Source organism: Haemorhous mexicanus, chromosome 3 (assembly GCF_027477595.1).
Source record: "Haemorhous mexicanus isolate bHaeMex1 chromosome 3, bHaeMex1.pri, whole genome shotgun sequence".
In the NCBI taxonomy this organism is placed as follows: Eukaryota; Metazoa; Chordata; class Aves; order Passeriformes; family Fringillidae; genus Haemorhous; species Haemorhous mexicanus.
In genome coordinates this window covers 62,189,642-62,211,602 of record NC_082343.1, presented here as the reverse complement: position 1 = coordinate 62,211,602, position 21,961 = coordinate 62,189,642, and the positions used below count along the sequence as shown (strand labels likewise).

The 21,961-nt window shown below is 38.3% G+C and overlaps 1 protein-coding gene across 2 annotated transcripts in view; it reads left to right on the top strand.

Moving 5' to 3' along the window:
* The window catches only part of ENPP1 (ectonucleotide pyrophosphatase/phosphodiesterase 1), a 53,206-nt gene that overhangs the window by 14,237 nt on the left and 17,008 nt on the right, over positions 1–21,961 (top strand). The window contains exons 2-12 of one of the 2 annotated variants that reach the window (XM_059842081.1): positions 1,494–1,566; positions 3,696–3,812; positions 6,697–6,822; positions 6,989–7,049; positions 12,014–12,111; positions 15,629–15,708; positions 16,994–17,113; positions 18,230–18,339; positions 19,508–19,573; positions 19,875–19,947; positions 21,611–21,719. In XM_059842081.1, coding sequence (XP_059698064.1) covers positions 1,494–1,566; positions 3,696–3,812; positions 6,697–6,822; positions 6,989–7,049; positions 12,014–12,111; positions 15,629–15,708; positions 16,994–17,113; positions 18,230–18,339; positions 19,508–19,573; positions 19,875–19,947; positions 21,611–21,719 — 1,033 coding nt within the window. The remainder of the gene's footprint in view (positions 1–1,493; positions 1,567–3,695; positions 3,813–6,696; positions 6,823–6,988; positions 7,050–12,013; positions 12,112–15,628; positions 15,709–16,993; positions 17,114–18,229; positions 18,340–19,507; positions 19,574–19,874; positions 19,948–21,610; positions 21,720–21,961) is intronic. The other variant, XM_059842082.1, reaches the window with a different exon arrangement.

Below are 21,961 nucleotides of genomic sequence, written 5' to 3'. Positions count from 1 at the left end.
AATAAGATTCCATTGACTTGCCTGATTCCGAATTCTAAGCCACAGCTTCATCAGATCCAGTTTATTGCTCAATTTTAAAATAAATGGTATGTTTTTATATTGATTAATTTGGGTTTTGACAATTTTTAGTTCAAAAATTCAGAGTAATAGCTGAATTCCAATACTACACTTTCCAGAAATTGTTTTCTTACTGTCTTTATTAACTGCTTAGTGAACAAAATTGCATAGTAAGCTGTAGAGTTGTTAAAAACAACACAAATAGTTTTTAGTTACTGAAGTGCTCACAGTATTTATAAAGAACAAACCTGAGAAATAATTTGGTGCATTTTAAAGTGGAGGGAATTTTTGCCACATCACAGTATGATTCAGACATCCTCCTCAAGGCTGACTCAGCAGATTTTGTTGATGGGAAAGGAGGAAAAAAGGGGCAGAATTGTGTAGCCATGTATGTGAAGTTATTGAAGTATTGCTTCAATGTGATTTTTCCACAGAAAACAGTGACTGGGAAGGTGGTATGTGCGCTCTTTCCCTATTGAAATAAATTCCTATCACACTGCTACATTTCCCTACCCAGAGCTTCCCAAATTCTTTCGTATAAGAAAGCCTGCATTATTGCAGCCTGTTCTGTTTCAGGCCTTCTGGCAAAGTATTTCTTACATTCTACACTTAAATGGAATAGCTGTTGTGACTGCATTCTTGGCTTCTCTTTAACTGCTGTCTAAGCTCTGATGGTACGCGTACTTTTTCAAAGAGTTTATGGAATAAACCCAATACTTAGTGAGGTTAAAAGAAATCTGTCTCTGCATTTGAGTAGGCACTAAATCCTTCTGTAGCATGCTGGACCAGGGTAACACCGTGCTTGTGCTATAACTTCAATGCATCCAGAATCCATAAAGAACACAGCCATAGTTTCTGGTCAGTGCAAGACACTGTGGTCAGCCTTCATGTGACATCCCACAGTTGCTTACCATGGTGTGCACCCAGATCTAGTATGAACTGGATACTAGGAAGTGGGAAAAGGTTTTTCTGCCTAAGAAAATTATAGGTATCACTTAAGGGCTATGTCTTCTGTTTGTAGTCTGTGGTTAATGGCAAAATTTCACCTTCTTAGAGCAACATACGAGGGAGGAAGGAGTGGAGTAAAAAAGTTTTCTATAAAATGTGTAAGAAATAGAAGTATATCATCATGAAAGAATGATATAAAAGAAATCAAGAAAAACATGATGATATATGTCTATGCTAAAGGACTTGAGAAGAATTGTATACATAGACCCAGTTGTGACAAGCATGTTCATACACTGCTAATGAATTGCAAACAACATAACTACTTGAGGAAGTGAAAACTGCTGGTGAAAACAGTGAAATTGGCCTCCAAATCAGCATGTTTATGAATTTTTATGAAGTACAATTGTATAGCATTACAGAGAAAATGAGCACTTTCAAAACCATTCAATGGTAATTTAATATTATTTCTTTTCCTTCCTGTCCCACAGGTACTCTGTGTCTGCGTGTTAACGACAATCCTAGGATGTATATTTGGCCTGAAGCCTAGCTGTTCAAAAGATGGTAAATAATATGTCTTTTATTTAGTAATATTACTAAACAATTCCTGCCGGGGTCTCTCTTTCTAGCTGGTCAGAGTGACCCCGAGAAAAGTTCGAAAGTTTCTTTTCCCAGCCCGGTGCTTGAAGAAGAAGTCAGGGCTCTTCATTTTTTCGGTCTCAAGATTGTTTATTGCATCTTATCCATAAAGTTCTTTCTCCCTGTCCAGCCGAGATCCGTTTGGCAGGACAGCCAGAGGAACTCCCCCCACCCCCAGGGCGGTGTTATCTTTATATACTACAAACTACGTGTACAATATTTACAGTTATTTTCCAATACCTATCATCTATATTAGACAGTGAGTTTCTACTTTAGACCAATCTAAAAGTGCCAACATCACCAGACAAGATGGAGGTAGAGAAGAAGAAGAAAGGCTAGACACGCCTAAATCCCTCCATCTTGTCACCAGAAACCCCTATACCAAAAATCCTAAAACCTGCATTTAGACTCTGTAATTATTTTATTCTTACACTATTTACACTATTGTGGCTTTTATCTCTTTCTATAAAGGTGACAAGTTGTTCCATGGTTCGTAATCGAACACGCTGGTGTTCTGGGCTGTGTGCCAGGGTCTCCGAGCCCCCTGGCAAGGGTCCCAGGAAACTCCGGACTCCCAAAGGAATGTCCTGAGTTCCGACAAATTCCTTTTTTTTTTTTTTTTGTGAATTAATTTTCATATTTTCAGAATGCCACCCTTCTTGCTGCAGGAGGAGAATTGCATGCATTGCTTGAAGCAGTATCAGTAAGAGTGGTATAAAAATATCAGAAAATGAACCTCAGGTGTAGTCAATGATTGTGTGTACTCACTCGAGAGGTAAAGTGATCCTGGTACTCAGTGTCTGATCTGGCAGCTTCCATGTATCCCAGCTGTCACTGTGCTGAATGGCTGGCTTTTTTCAGTTCACCATTAAAAAAACCAAAATGAAACAACAAAACATAACAACTTAGATTTCATGTTGTCCTGGAACATTTGTTTTTCATCTTTTCCAGTCAATTATGGAGGGGAAAAAAAAAGGTTATTTTTTTTACTGGTTAGAATTGTAGCCTGAAAACATTCCTGGTGGAATTCCTCTGTCTGTTTTCTGTTCTGAAAAATATGTGGTTTTTTCAATGGTGAAGTTTCTTCAGGTAGAAGGTTACAAAAGATTTTTTTTTTTAAAGAAGTTAGGCTTCACTTTGGGAACAGCTATGAAGAATAATTCCAAAGCTGAACATAAAATGATTTTCAACAGAAGTTCACTTTATAAAATTTCTGTTACAATATATATAGGTTTTTTCTCATTTTATTACAGCTCTGCAGTATTGTTTCATTAGTATCTCATTTTCCTAATATCTCCTAAGACCTCAAGATTCTTCAGAAGACGAGCCAAATGATGCAGGATTTCCCTCACTCCCTTCTGGTGGTGGCTCAGGATTAGACAGTGTGACCAAATTCTTAATTTTTGTTAATCTTTCACATCACTAATTTCTAGTTGGGTGGTGGTGGTTTTGTTTGTTTGTTTGTTTGTTGTTTTGTTGTTCTTGTTTGTTTGTTGTTTTGTTTTTCCTTTTTTGGTTTGTTTTTGTTTTTTTAAAATTTTTTTATGCTTATTCCCCTGCCCTCAGCAACCCCAATCTAGTGGAAGAATGCTGTCTTTTTTTTGATATTGAAATTGAACAAAAAATAAACCAGTGATCAGTATACTCATGTTCATATCTCTTGTGTCTGCTTTGGAACAGCCATCCTTACATCTTGAGATCCTGCATACTCTGGGGGCTGCACCCACATCTTCCTGTGACACAGGGGCTAGGACAGTCACAACTAGCTTTTATTTAATTGGTTTCTGCCAATACTGAAACACCATGTTCCTGCTAAAAGAGAACAGAACCCTTTGCTGAACATAATAAAAAATTAATTTTGTTCAGTAAGAGGAAAAAAGCATTTGGTTGGATCAAGACTTTCCTTTGGCTGCCACTGTTTTTGCATCCATCCTGTATGTTGGAATCACCAACTGAGTCATATCACACTCTGGCTGTATTCGTTTCTTTTGCATGATTTCTTGTTGACTGATTTGGGCTCAGCCACAGATATCTAACACTATCCAATGTTACAGTGAAAACCTGCAAAGGTCGCTGCTTTGAAAGGACCTTTGGAAGCTGCCGTTGTGATAAGGATTGTGTCAAGCTTGGAAACTGCTGCTTAGATTACCAGGAAACATGTATACAACCAGGTAAGGATGGAAGAAACTGAGGGAGCAGTCTCTCCTGTTCTTTGACAGGGGGCAGCTCAGCATATGTGAGTAGTGCTGTGGTCAGGGCTTATTTCAGATGGGCTGTGAGTGCAGAACAGGGCTACTGAGCAGCAGAGTGTTTCTGATGCCACTCATCTTCCCCTTTTTATGCTGTGTTGCATTCCTGGATGGAGCTGCAGTGATGATGGTGCTACTGGGGACTCCTGTGGAAACATCAGGGCTCTGGTACAGCTCTGTTTCACACAAGCAAAGCTTGTGTTTCACCCAGCTGGACTACTTAGGAGCTGACAAAGCCAGTAGGCTGGCTTTCCCATAGCTCTCCTGTGAGAAGAGAGGCTGCCACAGACTGTGCTGCTGCCCTCCCCCTTGGAAGGAGGAGGAACAATGGCAACTCGAGGTCTTAGCCAGCTTTTTGTTTGCTGGTGGTGAGACAACAGTAACCCGCATTGTCCCTGGCATCAGGGCTAACTCCTACGTTCTTGGGCAAGCCTGGAATAGAAGTGCATTCTGCACATTGCATTTGTCTGTCATCGCCTGAGTGAAGAAGGGGAAGGACAGAGCAGCTCTGTGAAAGCTGCCATCTCTCCTTACCCAGCTGCTCAGGCCCTCGGCCTTGCTACTCCCCTGCCTGAATGTGAAGCAAGGGTCATGAGCATGAATCAAGGCAGGATGACAAAACAGATTGCACTGGTGAAGGATTGCGAAATGAGAAGCAGCTGCCATGATTGGCCAGAAGGCAAAGGTCAAATAGACAAACGTGTGAAAAATACATAGGAGAAAATTTACAGGGAAAGATGTTAGTGTGTGTAGAATAACAAGTACAGCACTTGACTATTTTCTCTGCTTTGATTTTTTCTCTATGCTTCAAAAGCAGCATTCCTTTCAGAAAACTCTTTTTCCTCTTACTCCTCTTTATATACATATGATTAATTTCTGGGTGAGACCACAGTGATACATTTAAAATTCCAATGTGGATGTTGATAACCAAATGATTAAACTGAGCTCAAATCCCTTCTTCAATTGACTGCTACTGAAAGTCAAGTGCACAAATATAGTTGATATATCAAGGTATATAATCCATGGGTTTTACTCTGTTTTATTACATCACTCCCCCTGAGAATAAAGGTTCTTTAAAAACAAACTGGAGAGTCTGTCTTAGCACTAGGAATATGAATGAATTCATTGGTGCTCTTTTTTGGGGTTTTTTAGAATTAGACCTAACATCAATGGAGAATCAAATTCTAATTTCCCAATAGTGTCATATAATTAGAACCATAATAGATTCTTCTCTCTCTCATGGAAGTAGAGATCTATTTGATATTAGTGGAATTACTGAAAGTAATTACTGAAAGTGAGATTAACCTCCTGACAATGCTTTTAGGGATTTCTAATTGCTAATCATGTATGAAAATCATTGACTATCTTCTGCTCAAACATTTAGATTTGGCTTCCATGTCTTCACTTCAGTATTCACTCAGCTGGTAAATTGACTGGTGTTTATCCTCACTAAATGTAAAGGATTTGTTTGTGTTTATGACTGCCAGCAAATCATAGAATCACAGAATATGCTGAGTTGGAAGGGACCCATCAGGATCATGAAGTCCAACTCCTGACCCTGCACAGGACAGGCCAAGAGTCACACCATGTGCCTGACAGCTATCCAAATGCTTTTTGAACTCTGTCACTCTGAGGTTTGGTGCTGTCACCACTTCCCTGAGGAGCTCTTTCCAGTGCCCAGCCACCTTCTGGGTGAAAAATCTTTCCTTGATACTTAACCTAAAGCTCACCTGACTCAGCTTCATCCTTTTTCATTGAGCCCTCTCACTTGTCACAAGAATGAAGAGCTTGGTCCCTACTCCTCTGCTTCCCCTCATGAGAATGTTGAAGACTATAATGGAGCTTTTCCTCAGACTCCTCTTCTCCAGGCTGAACAAACCAAGTGACCTCAGCTGCTCCTCATAAAGTTTCCCCTCCAGACCCTTCACCATCCTCATGGCCCTCCTTTGGGCCCTTTCTCATAGTTTAGCACTTATATTGTGGCACCCAAAACTGCCCCCAGCACTGGAGGCGAGCCCGCCCCAGAGCAGAGCAGAGCAGGACAATCCCCTCCCTTGCCTGGCTGGCCATGCTGAGCCTGATGCACTCAGGACAGGGTTGGCTCTCCTGGATGCCAGGGCACTGCTGGCTCATGTTCAACCAGGACATCCAGGTCTTCAGATGATAACAGTGTACTGGAATATGCCATTCAGAGAAACCAATATTGTTCTCTAATAAAGTCAGCAGTGGAGCTGAAGTCAGTAGGTCTTCCTGTGAGCTTATGTATAGAGCCCTAAATAATGACAGTGGTACCTGTTACTAAGAGGTGCTGAAAGAGACTGGAGTGCCTGATGATGACTGGTAAAAGCCACTGTGACTTCAAATGCAAGTCAGAATAAATTAATGCTGCTTAGTGTTTTCTAGGTATTCCAAATTCAGACTAAATTATTTTTTTTTCTGGTGGAGTTTTTGGGATTTTTTTTTTTTTATAGTATGAGCTTACCAAATTAAACCCACATAAATTACCATCTTTCAGAAGATCTGTAAAATGAATTCTTTCGGATCTGTGGTATTTATACCCATATGCTGCATAGTTGTATTCAGATGACTGTGCTCTTGGATATTTAGTCATGGGTGTTCCTGTTTCCTGAAGTGCCAAAGTTTGTGATACTATGCATGTATGAGATAACTCATTATCTCTGTTACACCTGAGGGCTATTTCTCAGTGAGTAGAGATTTTAGACTGAACTTAACACTTTCATTACTAGTTCTGGACTTACAGCAGTATTAATCATCGTGCTGTCCTTCTCTCACACCTGTTTTTTAGCCCACATATGGACCTGCAATAAATTCAGGTGTGGAGAAAAGAGGCGACTAGAATATCGTTGTTCCTGTTCAGATGATTGTGTAGAAAAAAATGACTGCTGTGTTAATTATCAAGCTGTTTGTAAAGGCAAGTATCATCAACAAATTACTACCCTCTTTCCTATGTACCTATATTTGTATAAACGGAGCAAGAACATAATGTGACTTTAAAAGCATCTGGTAACATGAAAGAAACCTTGCATCAGTAAGAATGTACTGTCTTAAAAAAATGAATTGCACTCATTTGTTTTAAGGAGAGGCAAGCTGGGTTGAAGAAGAGTGTGAGAACATTACTGAACCTCAGTGTCCTAAAGGGTGAGGAAATTTTATATTTGCATACCTCTGCTCTTTGCTTGCGTTCCATTTTTGAGATTGTTTTCCCTGCTGTGCCTTCCTGGGACCTGCTTGCCTTTTACACACACAGTGAAAGCAGCTGCCAGACAGAGATGAACACCTGTTCAGCCAGCATTTGGTGGTGCTTACTAACCCATCAGGTTGCTCTATCTCAGCACTTTCTTGACTTGCAAGATATGCCTATTCCTCAGTCCTGGTGTTTCTCACAGATGTGTGCTCTGGGCAACTCTGCCTGGTTGCCAGTCATGTTGTTGACCTACACGTGCTACAATGCCCATCATTCCAAATATTTTGGGACCCATCCAGCAATCTTGGACTCCTGTCTCCCTTCCTTGTCTGTTTCAAAGACCTTTCCAATACCTTGCATTTTCCAGCCTCAGGGCTGCAAATTGTGGGCAGATCTGTGTTCCAGCTCCACCAGTAATGGGACAACACTGTTTGCAAGCTGTCTGAATTACTTTCTTTAAAACGTGTAGAGTGCCATGGGATCCTTGTATTCTCTGGCTCAGCTCCACATTGGGCCTGCTCCTGCAAGTTATGTATACAGTGTGTGAGCAATGACTCATGTGGTTTATGGCATCAGCACTCAGGCTTGAATAGTACAGCGAAGCTCCCAGCCACGAAAAAAAAGCTTGTATTACTTGAACTGTTTTTGCTTTGGGATCTTCTAACTAAGTTTATAGTTGAAGTTGACTATAAACTATGATTGTATGTCTAAGCTGTCAGTAGAAGTGACTTTAATTCTAGATTGATTTATGTTCCAGTAGTAAACACTTGCTAGACATATTATGGGACAGCTATATTCTTGCCTGACAAGTATCAAAAAATACACACCTTTTTTATTTTGATTTTGAAATTATAGTGCAATGGGATATTTCTAGTAAAGTAAAACCATTTTATTTTGTTCTTATGTCATTACATTTTTGACTTAAGATATTTAAATCGTGCTATTTTTATTCACTGGCATTATAAAACTGTCAAACAAAATACAGAATATTTCCATGTGAAATATTTCATACCAATTGAGTACCCTTCACTCTGATTCAGAGCACTAACAGTTGCTGAGCTTTCAGAACCTTCATCAGGCCAGAAACTGGAGCTTCTGTCCAGCTTGTAGTCCAAGTCCCCAGTAATCCCCTATATAGGAAGGTGATAGCCAGGCGGTTCTTGAAGTTTTTGTCATTGAATTTTGTTCTGAGTTCTGGAGCCATTTGGGATTTCTTGCTGGGAACTGAGTCTAGAATGATGATTTCTCTAAGGCAGGGTTAGGAAGCGTTGCCCCCAAGAGGTTGGTAAACAAAGAAGAGTCTTGTGCAGATCCGCAGCCAAAGATACTGACGCAAATGCCGTAGGGCAGCTCCTGTTGGTTAACTTGTTTTTAGGGTTTTTTGTTTGCTTTTTTCTGTTCAGCTCATGAAAGGGATACATAGTTACTCCTCTAAAATTGTTTTAATCCTGGTAAACCCCAAAATGTTGCAATAAAACCCAGCCCAGGAAAGGGTGATGTGTGGTCAAAGTTGAATCAAGCAGTGTTGACTGAAGGTTCATCTTGGACTATTAGCACACAAGCCTCTCCCAAAAGTAACAACTCTGTAAACAATCTGCTTCTTCCTATGCTGTGTGGTAGGCAGTAGTGTAGGTGAATTTAGTTGCAGTGCTCATTTTGAGACTTCAGGATATCAGTTCTGATTCTGTGCATATTAATACAGCATATATTGTGGGTTCAGATTGCTGGTTTTATTCTGTTTTAGTTTTAGCTGGGTTTTAGCTGTACCTGTGGTGCAGAATAGACAAAAGATGACACAGCATTCAGTGAGGTGCTTAATCTGAGAAATCCCACTGATTTCAGTGAGATCAACTGCTCACTGATTTCACTGATCAACAAATTAAAATTAAGTACACAACTAAGTCTTTCCAAAACTGAGTTCTATATTGTTTAATAGGATTATAAAGTTAATAGGCTGTAATATCTCAGGAGTGATCTAGCCATTCCCACTATTCTAGGAGTGAAATAATACTCAGACAATTCAAACCTACTTAAGCAGTTTATCCTAGTACTTACATAGATGGCTTTACTGATGACTTTTTGCTGTCTTTTTGTCCTCATGTCTTTTTCTGTACTTCAGGCCTATTACTATTTGTCCTATCTTCATTGAGCTGTAAGAGCATCAATTACTTTCCTCTTTGCTGATTTCTCTATATGTCTGGAGATTGCTCTTATGCCTCCCGCTGAGGCTTTCTGTACATTTAGTGGAAAAGAAAGCTTTTCCTCTTGTGCTTTATGGCTGTATATAGGCTGTATGAATGTGTGTAGGATGAGAAGTCTTCTGTGTATTACATTAAGCTTTTCAAGGAAACTTTCTTTTCCTTCCTATTTTGCTTTCTTTCTCTTTCTTTTAATTATGGTCTAACCTGCCTGCAGCAAGGGAGGTCAACTTGGCAATGTGTTCCATGGTTCTGGCCTCTTGATCATCCAGACTGGTGAGCCTACTAGACCACAGCAAGCCTGTGTTGCCTGCATAATGTTTCCATAGGAGCCAGTTTATAGGAGGGGATAATTGCCACTGCATTTCCTTCAGTTTGGAGTCAGGATGTGACTGTGGCATACCTATTTATCCAAGAGCTGTGAAACACGCTTGTCTTGCTGTTTGGACACAGCCAGCATGAATCACCAACAGGACCAAAACTTGAGCCTCCCAGGCTTTGCTTGCTCATGACAGCCCATTCATTAGGTAGCAAGTGCAGTCGTGGCCACTGGCAGGAAAAATGCATGGAAGTGGCTGATATACCTCAGAATGGAGCTTGGGTCAGTTTGTCTGGGGATTTTACTGGAGCTGTTCCAAAGAGAGTGTGGTTTAACATGGTCTGTCATGCTTTGCTTCCCTGAGCACTAGGGCAGATCACTAAATATATGAGTTTTGGCTTGTGTAGAGTATACAAGAAGTGAAATGGGCAATTGCTCTCATTGTGGCAATGGCCTATTTTGCCAAGTTTAATTTTACATGTGCAAAGGGGTCAGTAGCTAGATTTGCAGACAACCAAAACATGTATTTAACAGTTGGTTTACTTGTAAATGCCAAACCAGAAAAAGTTGCGTAAAGTCCCTTTCTAAGTGCTTGTTTTAAGTTTGGTGGGGTTTTCTGGTTTTGGTTTGTTTTTTTCTTTTTTTTTTTTTAAAGTTAGACTTGGTGGTAAGTAATATTAAACAGACTTTGCCTCAAAGTTCACATTTTATTGCACAGAACTTTGCAGTGAAGATTTTTAGACCTCTGCGCTAAAGTGAATCAGTTTTTTGAGAAGGGACGTGGAGAAGGTATTTGCCAAACCTGGGGAGATCAGAATCTGTGGTACAAAAAGTACTTGTAATATGGGCAAAGGTACTGCATAAAGTTTCCTTACTCTGTTTTGCCATCTGGCTTTAGTTTTGACCTGAAAATTATTCATTTCTTGTTCCCACCTGTGCCATATAAATTAAAAAGCAGGCTACAAACATACATCTTAGAAATGCATTTAAAGGTTTTATTCTATCTGGGGTATAGGGTAGGCTATGTAATAATTCTGGCCAATGAAATTCTTTTGGCCGATCTATTGTCCAAGTTGTTCATTAAAATTTTCTTAGGATTGAAGTGTTTTGGTTGCCTGACTCTTCCTTAGTTTAATATAGTTACATTTGTTTGACACACAGCTTAGAAATGTTTCATTTGTAAACGGCTCTTCAGATTTTTTTTGTGGCATACATCACTAAAGAAATTGTCAACACTTTATATTTGTCTTCTATCCTCACTGTTTTATTTTTGGAAACTGGAGTATTACAAAGTTTAAAAATGTAAATATAAAAAGGGAAAATGAGCTGGCAATAAACCAATATTTTAATATTATAATATTATAAATAGCAAATTGTTTTATGAAATTCCATATTTTCAATAGTTATTGCTGCACAGCAGTGATTTTTTTTTTCAGTCTCACATGCCCCCATGTCTATAGGTGAAACACAGGGTATGTTTTCAAGGGAGAAGTTACTGATGTTACAGAAGTTACTATTCCTGTCTGTGATGCAATGTTTTAAGTACTTACAGTTGGAGAGAAATTGTTTGAACAGGGCTGAATCTGAGAACAAGTCAAGACTGGAAAACATAGGTCCTGTGGAGACTGGAAGGGGAGATTTTGTTTTTGTTGGTTCCAGTGAAATCAGTACCTGAATTTATCTGTCAGGTTCCTGGCTGAAATGCTGTTACAGTGTTTCCAGTCGCAGGGCCACATTTTTGAATTTGGAGATTGGTAGGACTTCTGGAGCATTAAGCAAGTTCTTTTTGGTTGGATAATCTTTGTAAGATGAGAGGAAAAGTATGTGTTTTAGTTGCTGATTTAACATACCCTGTACATTAGACTTTCTTACTGTTCTGTGCACTGTAAATATATATATAAAAATACTTTTTTTTCATCTAGGTTACAGGTTGTTCAGGAGGAAAGTGAATAAAGGAAAGTTTGGCTTTGCATTGCCTTGTTTCTTTCCCTGCTCTTAGCTTGGGGTGGGAGAATGGGGTTGGAGGGGCTTAGTGTTGCTTCAGTGGGACTGATTTCAAGATAAGGAGTACCAAACCCACCAGATGGCTCACCTGAGCATCTTGGCTTGTTCACCTTAAAGGTGTGTTTGAAATCAGGCCTTGCCATGACTTTTCTGTGCATGCCCTGCTGCAAACCTCAGCCTCTTTGGGCACGGATTGCTCTGCCAACCTTCAAACAGAGGGACCGGAGCAGTTTGCTCACCACTGTGCCAGCCAAACTTCTGCTGAGGATGACTTCCTTGGCCTGGCTTATAGCCCCATAATGAACATTTCCACTGTCTGGGGAAACTTTCTTGAAGTTAGTGATAGGAAACCGTTTCTCAGAGTCTGTCTTTTAATATTCAATTTCTGTTTGTTCAGATTTACCAAGTCTCCAGTGTTGCTATTTTCATTGGATGGCTTCAGAGCAGAATATTTGCAGACTTGGGGTGGACTTCTACCTGTTATTAGCAAATTACGTGAGTAGTTTCTTTGTCTAAGAACTATTATGATGTCTTACCTGAAAAAAGCCACAAATGCAGCTTTCCTCACTCTTTAAAATCCTCACTCTTCTGCCAAGAATATGGAAGTTGTTGCCCTAAAGAACACCCATGCACAAAGAACTTAAATTGTTGGAGAGTGGAAGGGCAAGGAAGAGAGGGCTTGAGGAAAGGGCCCTTTGGATTTTCTGTGAAATCCTATAAGTTATAGCCCCTTTTTATTTAGGAGGTGGGTTTTTTTTTTTTTTTTTAATTTTGCTGTGGGGTTATTTTATTCAAAATAGAAGTAGATCCTTTTTACTCTATAATGCATATCATCTCATATTTAGGTGGAATGGCTTTGGGAAATGAAAAGCACTTGATTATATTTGGAAAAAGAAGACAGAGAAAGAATAGATTAAGAGGAGATGATATAGAAGGGCTGGTAGAAATGTAATGAATCCAAGAAAACCTTAATTTAGCAAACATTTCCAGAAGAAATATTCCCCAGCATTTTTAGTGTCTTACTTGATTTGATGGTGTCTAAATAATTTTAGTTCCTTTTCCTGTTTCTGTTTTGGCTGTGGTTTGTAGAGAACTGATGGTATTTCTTGTCTGAAAAATATGCCAATCTTCTTGACATTCAGAAATTACTACCTGGGGTGCCTGGTTTCAGTTTGACTAAAAATAAATCAGTAAAAATACTTGCTTTTTTACACAGTGGTTGTTACAACTTGAAGTGTTCCAAAGGATAACAATTCGCAGATGGATCTGAGGTTTTGGGTTCTTTTTAGTTTTGTTCTGTGCTAGAATAAAATGAGACATTTGCAAAGTTTTCATTAGATGCAGTTATAAAAAATTTAAACTGGAGAAAATTTCTGGGACATTTCTAGGAGAGGCTGTCTAGTACAAATTATTCTAGCTCTGCCTGAGATACAAGATAGAAGTGTCACAAAGCATCTGTAGGACTTCCAGTCTGCGGTATCCACTTACACATGTCATTCTGTATTCTTTGGTCTGGATAGACTACAGTGGGACTCCTCTCACTGACTTCTGTAATTAACTTGCACTTCTCTTTGCACTGAGCCCATGACAAATTCTGACCACTAAGAAATACAAATATATTTGTATCTTCATCAAAGTAATTTCACTTCTCCACAGCTACAAGGTTTTTGATGGTCAAAACGTGTATTTTTAAAAGATTCTAATACCAGAATGCCTAATCATACATGTTTTATATCCAATAAAATACTTGCCCCAGGGGGGCAAGTATTAATTCTGCATTATGCTTACGGTTCTAAAGTACTCTGGATCATTTTTTGGTAAAATGCTAGAAGGGCTTTGCTATACAATGTGCTATGGAATCTTCAGTTTTCTTCTTTTTTCCCCCCTCATAGTAAAAAATTGGTGAAATGCTCAGAAAAAGCAAATTTTCTTTAGTAAGAGAAAAATATTCTCATTAATGAAACTTGGTGTCACTGAGGTGTATATCCACTCTGAGGGCCTGTGGCTTCAAATCTCTTATGTGCTTTATGTTCCATGTGTGAAGCAGTCATATTGTAAAAATAAACTTGTATATGAGTGAGTAAATACTCCTGCAGGACTTCAGTGTTCAGAAAAGGGTAATGAAATCTATTCCTCTGTGTAGACAGGTAACAATAGTGAATAAATTGCTTGACTATTCCTGAAAAATTGTATTAAATAATGTCGGAGTTCATAGCTGTCCATTTATAGGACTATTACATTTTCAAAAAGAGTTTAAAAATGACAGCATTTACAAAGCAGTGAATAGCTGCTCACATTCACTAACTTGTGGGACTGCCTGATTCTGTGTTAAATTAGGACCATGCTAAATGCCTGGATTTTCATCGTCAAAGCATTTGGTGACAAGTGCAGAATTTCCAGTAGATAAAAATATTGCCATTATTTGGTCCTGTTGATTCAGCCATGCTTGCAGCAATATTCTGGTTTCTCCTTGGAGAAATCTGTCAGAGTAGATGCCTGTAAGACTAAAATAATTTCATCATTTCACTTTTACCATGTTTTGTTATACATTTGCTCTCCCTGCTGTTTGAAAGATGGACAATTCAGCATGGACCTGAGGGATTTTAGGGAAGTCAGGCATTGTCTTGCTATGCACATGTGGTGTTCAGAGAAGACATTTTCATATACAATTATGCTGCGGTATTTTAAGTTTTAGATAAATGATCCTTTTGTCTTAAAACATCTTTTGCTAAGCCAATGAGCCACAAAGAATAATGATAACTCTGATGGAAAGTCCTAGCAAAAATCCCCTAGGATTTTTGGCATAACTTTTTAAGTGTGTTTCTCTATTACTTTAAAAAGCAAAGCAAAACAAAACAAAACAATAAAAACCAACCTCTCCAGACATCCACCCCAAAAAACTAAGATTTTGGAAAACAGTCTCAACAACTGATTTGGAAGTAGTTGAAATGTGCTAGGTGTTTTCCAGTAATTAAAGAAGATCCAAGTGATTATTACTTATAGAACACAAGTGTGGGAGGGGATGCCTGCACGACTTGGGAGGATATACATACATACATACATATATATATATATATATATATATATATATTCAGTTGAAATATAATATTTCAACTGAAATCTAATTGAAGCCCCAATCCAATGAGTTCAAAGTGCCTTGATGCAACACATCCTATGTTATGAAGCCTTTAATTTCTATTCTATTCTATTAAATTTGTATTATATATAATTACCCAGAGTCAGTGAAGATGATGCAGTGATGTTCTTCTTACGGGTTATTAGTTTTGGTTCTTTAGCATCCGTTGAGGCAGTTTTGATATTTTTTAAGTTGTCATGAAAACATTTTTTTTCTTTCTGAAAATTGGGGCCCACATGTTTGCTGATGGAAATTTAGACCCCTTAAATAAGGCTTGCCCAGTTGTTTTGGCCTTGCTAATGCCTCTTCATACTATCAAATACTGTATACTAATTTCCCTAAAGCCATATGATTTGTATATTGAGATAAAGAAAGCTTTGATATTCATCCTAGAATAAGAGCTTATTTTTTCTACTTTAAAAGCCCCACAAACAAGAAAGGAAGACTGCAAAACAAGCAATGATTTGACAGATGGCTTAGAGAGCCAGGCACCACTGTGTCAGTGGCCACTTCACCTCTCTTCTGGGAGCACCCAGGGTTGTCTGATTGGTCTCAAACTGCAGACTGCATTTACTGCATACCAGGGCAACTTTGGAGGGTGTGATTTCTTTCATTTTTAATTCTTTTCTGTACATGCTTTTCACAAAGTCTGTAGGTTTTGCTTATGTGACCATTGCAGTCAGACATTAGGCATATAAAAAATTTGTGTTAATAGGATTAAGTCCACAATTTTGAAGAGTGAAAACTTTCTGGAAATATATTATGGTTTGGTTTTTAGTTTTTTTTTTTTTTTTAATATCTATACATTTTCATGAGAGAAACTTGCAAGATTTTTATTTCAGTAATTTTGCTGACTTTCTTTGTTACTTTCTCTAGAGAAATGTGGAACATACACTTCCAGTATGAGACCAGTGTATCCTTCAAAAACCTTTCCCAACCATTACTCCATTGTCACAGTAAGAATTCTTGTATAATATGTTTCCACTACTGTTCATTATCAAGTTTTCTCCAAGGGAATAGTATATTTTGATGCATTATTAAAATAATTTGCTTTCCCTTCAGAATGGGAGCAATTATGAATTATATTTATGTAACTTAGGTTAACAGCTATTATATAACACTACAGCTAAGTAGCCAGATCTAATGTTAGTAAATCCAGCCCTTCCAAGAATAGCCAGAAGTTCACATCACTTTACAACTCCTCATTTGTGTAAATATTTCCACTAAATTGCAGATTCCACTCTTGGAGTGGGAGCAGCCTAACCGCTTTAAGTTGCCAGCCTTATTCTACTCCATTAAGGTAGCCTGGCATGATGAAAAGAAGGGTGTGGAATGAGAGGAAAGATTTGAGCATCATGCTGATATTGGCTCTGTATGGTGGACTGTACCTAAGCCTGCATAGAAACGTCACAAAGCTGATCTTGTAAATTTGGCACCTCTTGCATGTAGGAGGAAAAAGAAAAATTGAGGTTTTCAGCACAAATGCAGGGTTGGAATCCAGGACATCCTTTTTAGTTTCATCATGCTGCAACTAAAATTCAGTCAAATACTAGGATCTGCACTTTCTTATCTTCCCAGTTTGTCAAGACCTTTGGTGAGAGCACAAGGTCAGGAATGAGGTGCTTAATTGTGTAATCCTCACAAATCTCCATGACTGAATATGCAGCTAAGAGTCATTAGTCATGCCCAGCAGCCATGTGAGGTGTACAGTGCAGCGGTTTATCTCCACTCCTCATTCTTGTGAAAAGTAGCAAGATCCTAATGGTGGTGGTGTTTCATCCCTTATAAATGTAAAAAGGAGCTAGTCTGATTAATGACAGAGCACAAAGTCACCTAAAACTACCCAAGACCTGGTGCCTGCACTTCTTTGACTGCTCATGTAATGGTTTTCTAGAACTAGAGCTTTTGCTCATGTGATGGAGGTCTAGCATAGGTAATTGCTTTATCTTTGGTACTAAAGATACAACAAATGAGTGAATTCAAACAGTATCTTGCAGTTTGATCCCAAAGGACAGTGCCGAATATTTTTTAAATCTCACTGAGAAGCAAATAAGTGTTGGAAGGTAGGGCTTGGATGCAATGAGAGATGATGCTGCTAAATTGGGTCCTGAGCTACTGGTGGAGTAGACATCACCAGCAGAGTGACTATTGAATGGATATATTTGTTTAAAGGATATGTCTGAGTAGCTGGAAGGTTCTTTTCCTTTAGAACATCGCGACAAGGCATGCTTTCAATTACAGGGGCTGTATCCTGAATCTCATGGTATAATTGATAACAAGATGTATGACCCCAAAAGAAACGCATCCTTCACCCTTAAAAGTGAAGAGAAGTTTAATCCACAGTGGTACCAAGGCCAGCCTGTAAGTATTAATACCCTTCTGAGAATGGACATCACCCTGTTATGTTACTTAATATGGCTTGGATGCATCGTGATGTTGAAAGAGGACCGAGGTTAATTCTAAGTCAGCCAAGAAGCATTACTCAGCACCCCTAGGAATTGCCCTCCTAGAGCCAAAAAATAACAAATGAAACAAAATGTAACAGCTTTTGTTGAACTTAAACGGAATTTTCCCTAAGGAGAATGCTGACTTAAAATAACTGATACAGCTACCAGATTTTCATCTGTTTTTGTGAGTGGGCTTGGAGTTAACTACTGTGAGGAGATCCACAGACCAATAAGACTGAGGAATAAGAAGCACTAATAAAGGTTTATGCTCTGCTTGAATTACTTATAAGTCCAAAGATGTGGTTTTAAAATAAATCATCTCAGCTCAATCATATACCTATGGCAAAACTGAAGAGATTGCCATGAAAATGAAGTGGCATGGAAAAATTTGTGTGAGCGCTAGCCTGAAGAAGAGCAAGGGATGAGATGTAAATATTTAGTGTGTGGGGTTTTTTGGTTGTTGTTTGTTTTTTTGCTGTTGTTTCTTGTTTTGTTTTATTTGGTTGTTCTTTTTTTTCCTTGAGGTGTAGAACTTGCAGGCCACTGAGAATAGAGTGATGTATGAGTTAGGCAGGAAAGATGCAGAGGGTATAAATCTGTAAACCATAAGAGCAGCAGTAAAATCAAAAGATTTAGACCAAAATGCTGTTTCTGTATGTTAAGAGTGTGTAGGACATAAGTCCTTGGAATATTCCCACCCCTTCTTTTGTCACTGTTTACTGAGACATTTCCCCTTCCTGGTGTTCAGCCGTGGTTCCACCATTGCATTTCTGGTAATGGTCCCTACCTCAGTCCTGGCTCTCCATGGCATTGCAGCAGCAGGAATGCGAGTGTTTTCCACAAGGAATCAGCCTACAAGGTGTAGTTTGGGTACAGATAGCGATGACAGGCAAGATGGACTGGAGTGCTCTGTGAAACCATTGGTTTCTGATCTTGCTGAAGGGTGTGGAGTTGGTGGGGGGGCCATGGGGCTGGCAGGCTCTCAGCTGATTCGGTGACAGGCGCTAACGTGGTGAATGTTCTCCGGCAGATTTGGCTCACAGCCATGTACCAAGGGCTGAAAGCAGGCACCTTCTTCTGGCCTGGGTCTGATGTTGCAGTGAATGGAACCTTTCCAAACCTGTATGAAATATACAATAGGTATGTAAATGCCTTTCTCTTGGAGGAATGCTTGGCTTTAATGATTGCAGTGGGACAGATGCCAGGGAAAGCATACTTTTTTCCCCTACTTTTCTAAAGAGTGTTGTACAATGGGGAAAAAAGGCTAGGATCCAATTAACTTTGTTTCAGTATAATGTAGAGCCTTTGCTTAATTATCTTTTCATTCCTCAAGAAATGTTTTAATGGTAAGATGTGTAAAAAGCATAACCAGCTTTGAAGCTCTAGTGCTTTACTCTTTCTATTTATACAAACCTTTTGTGGCTGGTGTAGAATATTTCAATCCAAACTTCTCATGAGTGAATGGATCAGGCTTTGATGTGATATTGTCTATGGAAACTAAAGTTTTACTGGTGATTGTGGTAAGCTGTTCAAATTTAAAATTATTTTCATTGCAGATTTAAAAAATATTAAAGGCACTCATATTTTAGTCAGTGATTGCTCTTCACTGCAATTAAACATTTTCTGCTTAATGAAAATGTTTATCACTATTTTTTTAATAATCGCAAATCTTGCCCAAGAAATCAGGCTTCTCATTTCTGTCTTAGGATCATTTTCTCTTCTTACACCCTTCATACAGGATGGAATTTTTGATTCTTGATTTGCTGCCTATATTTTCTTCCATAGGAGCTGATGATGCATTACTTGAACTTGTGTTAAACACTGAATACTTACTTTGTGGGTGCCTCGTGTTGTTAAAGGTCAATGTGCTTATTGTTGATCTACTTCAGTAATTGATGAAGAGATCTAGTTTGTAACATAGTATGAGAAACTTTTATTCAACCTATTTAAATTTAAAATACCCAATCCTGCTCCTAAACTAGGAATTTTTCAAAACATAATATAGGAATAACATCCTGCGTGTGACTTTGCACCTTGAAGCCAATTATTTGTTTTGTATAATAAGCATAAGCATTACTGGGAGCATTATTCTAATGATATTGGGAACAATATTTAAGGGAGATTCAGATCAGGCCATAAACTCCTGTAGAGTCAGGCGATTTGGACAGAAAAATTGGCATCCCTCTAAAAAGCCTGTAATGATTTTTTTTTTTCCTGCTTAAGTACAGTGATTTTTTGGTAATGTATGGCTAAAAGATTTAACTCTTGGAAACACATGGTTGGTTGATATTGTATTATTTTGATGCAGCTCAATCCCCTTTGAAGAAAGAGTGGTGACTGTCCTTCGCTGGCTGCAGCTACCTGAAGATGAAAGGTAGGTATACATTTGTGAGTGTGAGTTCCTGTTCGAGTGGGACTCAAGTGAATTACTTTGTAAACACAATTTCTGTTTTAAACAATACCTTATGCTTTATTCTAACAATGTTAAAATATTATTTAGTGCCAACCTGTTTCTGAAAACTTTTAAAATTAAGTTGCATCTCTCAGCTTAATGTATTTTTCTTCTGAATGACCGCATTGTTTCCAATATGTGATCTCCATTGTTGAAATATAATCTCTTCAAACTGTCTCAACATGTATGTAAAATATTACATTTTTGGTACCGTTTGATATAGACCACACTTTTACACTCTGTATTTAGAAGAACCAGATTCCTCGGGCCATAGGTTTGGACCAGTAAGCAGTGGAGTAAGTAGTTTTGTAGTTTCTTACTTTTTTTTTTAAAGTTTAATTCTTTGCTCTGACTCTGTAAGTTCCATAATTCCTTTTAGGTTAACTGAGATTGTGTGAAGTAGGCTTTTTAGGAAAAAAATCCTGTGAATAGACAGTCCATCCATGATTAACATTGATATAAAGCATATAATAGCCTATTTAGTAAGCTTAATTTTTATTTTCTTTCTTTCAATCACTTTTAAATTACCAGTGTATGTGTGGGTATGTCTTGTATATTCTTTTATCTGCTCCTACTTACTAATAGTTCATGTTGATTTTTGGAAGGGGAGGGGAATGGGAACAGAAAAATTGTATAATTTCAATTTAGCAAGAACAGAGGTTTGCAATGTCCAAATTGTGGTGGTCAAGTATTCATGTTACAATTGTCATTCATTTCCCCCCAGTCTCTGTGCTAAGGTTACGTGGATTTTGGCTTTATTTCCCTGCAGTTATAGTTTATGCCTTCTCAGAAAGAGACAGGTAAAAGGAACATTGGCCTCTTTACAGTCTGTGATTTATTATATAAGTAAGAAGTCTTTGGGACTGCTACTGTCTTAAAAAATACTGAATAGCTTTACATTTTAAAATACCAAAATGAAAATTTCAAAGGAAAAAGTTCTTGGAAATTCTGGTCCTTTGTAAAATTCTCCCATCTTGAACAGTCAGGGAGTTTAGGCATCATAAGTAGGTATTTAGTGGTGACAAGAGTAAAAAAGCTCTTGCCAGTTCCTCTTGAGCTGTGAGTAGTTGCTATTTGTGTAAGGAAGTTGCAGACATAATTGGAAGTGCAGTATAGGGAACATGATTAAATTGGTTATCTTTTTATTTGCTTAGTAAGTGGATCTAAAGTTCTGTGTGTCAGGAATGCTCTGGAGAGAAGGAGCCTGAGGATTTTCTTATAGTCTCTGCAGGAGCATCTCTTTGTTGATACAAAGCAAGACAGCTTGCGCTAGTTCAGAGAGGTGACAGAATTACTTCATTGGAAAACACCTTTATTTTTTAACCTTGCAAGTATTCAAAAGTAGCTCCAGTGTGGTACCTCTACAAGTGAGCTAGGGCCCCAGACCCCTGATCACAAGCAGTGCTAGTCTGGTAGTTCATTTTTTGGCTTTTTCAGTTTCTTTAAAGTAGTTTGTCTAGATATTAGTCTCAGAGCATAATTTCAAGGACAGTTTGCTCCAATTCCCAGCAGGCATTTTGAGGAAGGGTATTGCAGGCTTGGCTTCCTCTGTTCTATCCAGCACATCAGCATCTGCATCCTTTGTCATTCCTTGCTGTCCTTAGTTGTGCCCAAGCATAATGCAACAAACATCCTCAATTTCATACTTTAAAATCACCCTCACTGGTTATAATCTGTGAGATGTTTGTTGTTTGATGCTTTTGCCTTTTTTTTTTTTTTTCTTTTTTTTAAAGCATCTGCAACTAAAATAGCACAGAAAATGTCTAGCTGTGTCATGATGCAGTATGGAGAAAAAAAATTGGGCTAAGTGCTGTATAGTGTAGATACAGCCAATCTTCTGTAGGTGGAGGTAACTCTGAGCAATGCAGGTGATATGCAGTCTGCAGGTTCTCATTTTTATTTAGACATATTTAACAGTATTTTTAACACTTACTTTACGTTCCTATTTTTGTCCTGCAGGTCATTATGGCATTACAGAGAGTGGACAAAATAGTAGGGATGCTGATGGATGGTCTAAAGCAAATGAACTTGCATAAATGCCTGAACATTATTTTTATATCAGATCATGGTAAATTTGATTTTATGAAATATATCAGAGCTTTGAAAAACTGTCTTTATAAAGTAATATTCTGAATTTATACTTATATGTTTCTGCCTAGGTTAACAAAGCAAGTAATAAGTCTAAAATCTGTTTTATATTATCGAGATGATATGACAGATAATCAGTATGAGAGAGAGACTATCTTATGAAGGGGTAAAGAAGTAGAAAACAATTGGAAGGAATTAAGTAATTTTCAAATTTTATTTCTA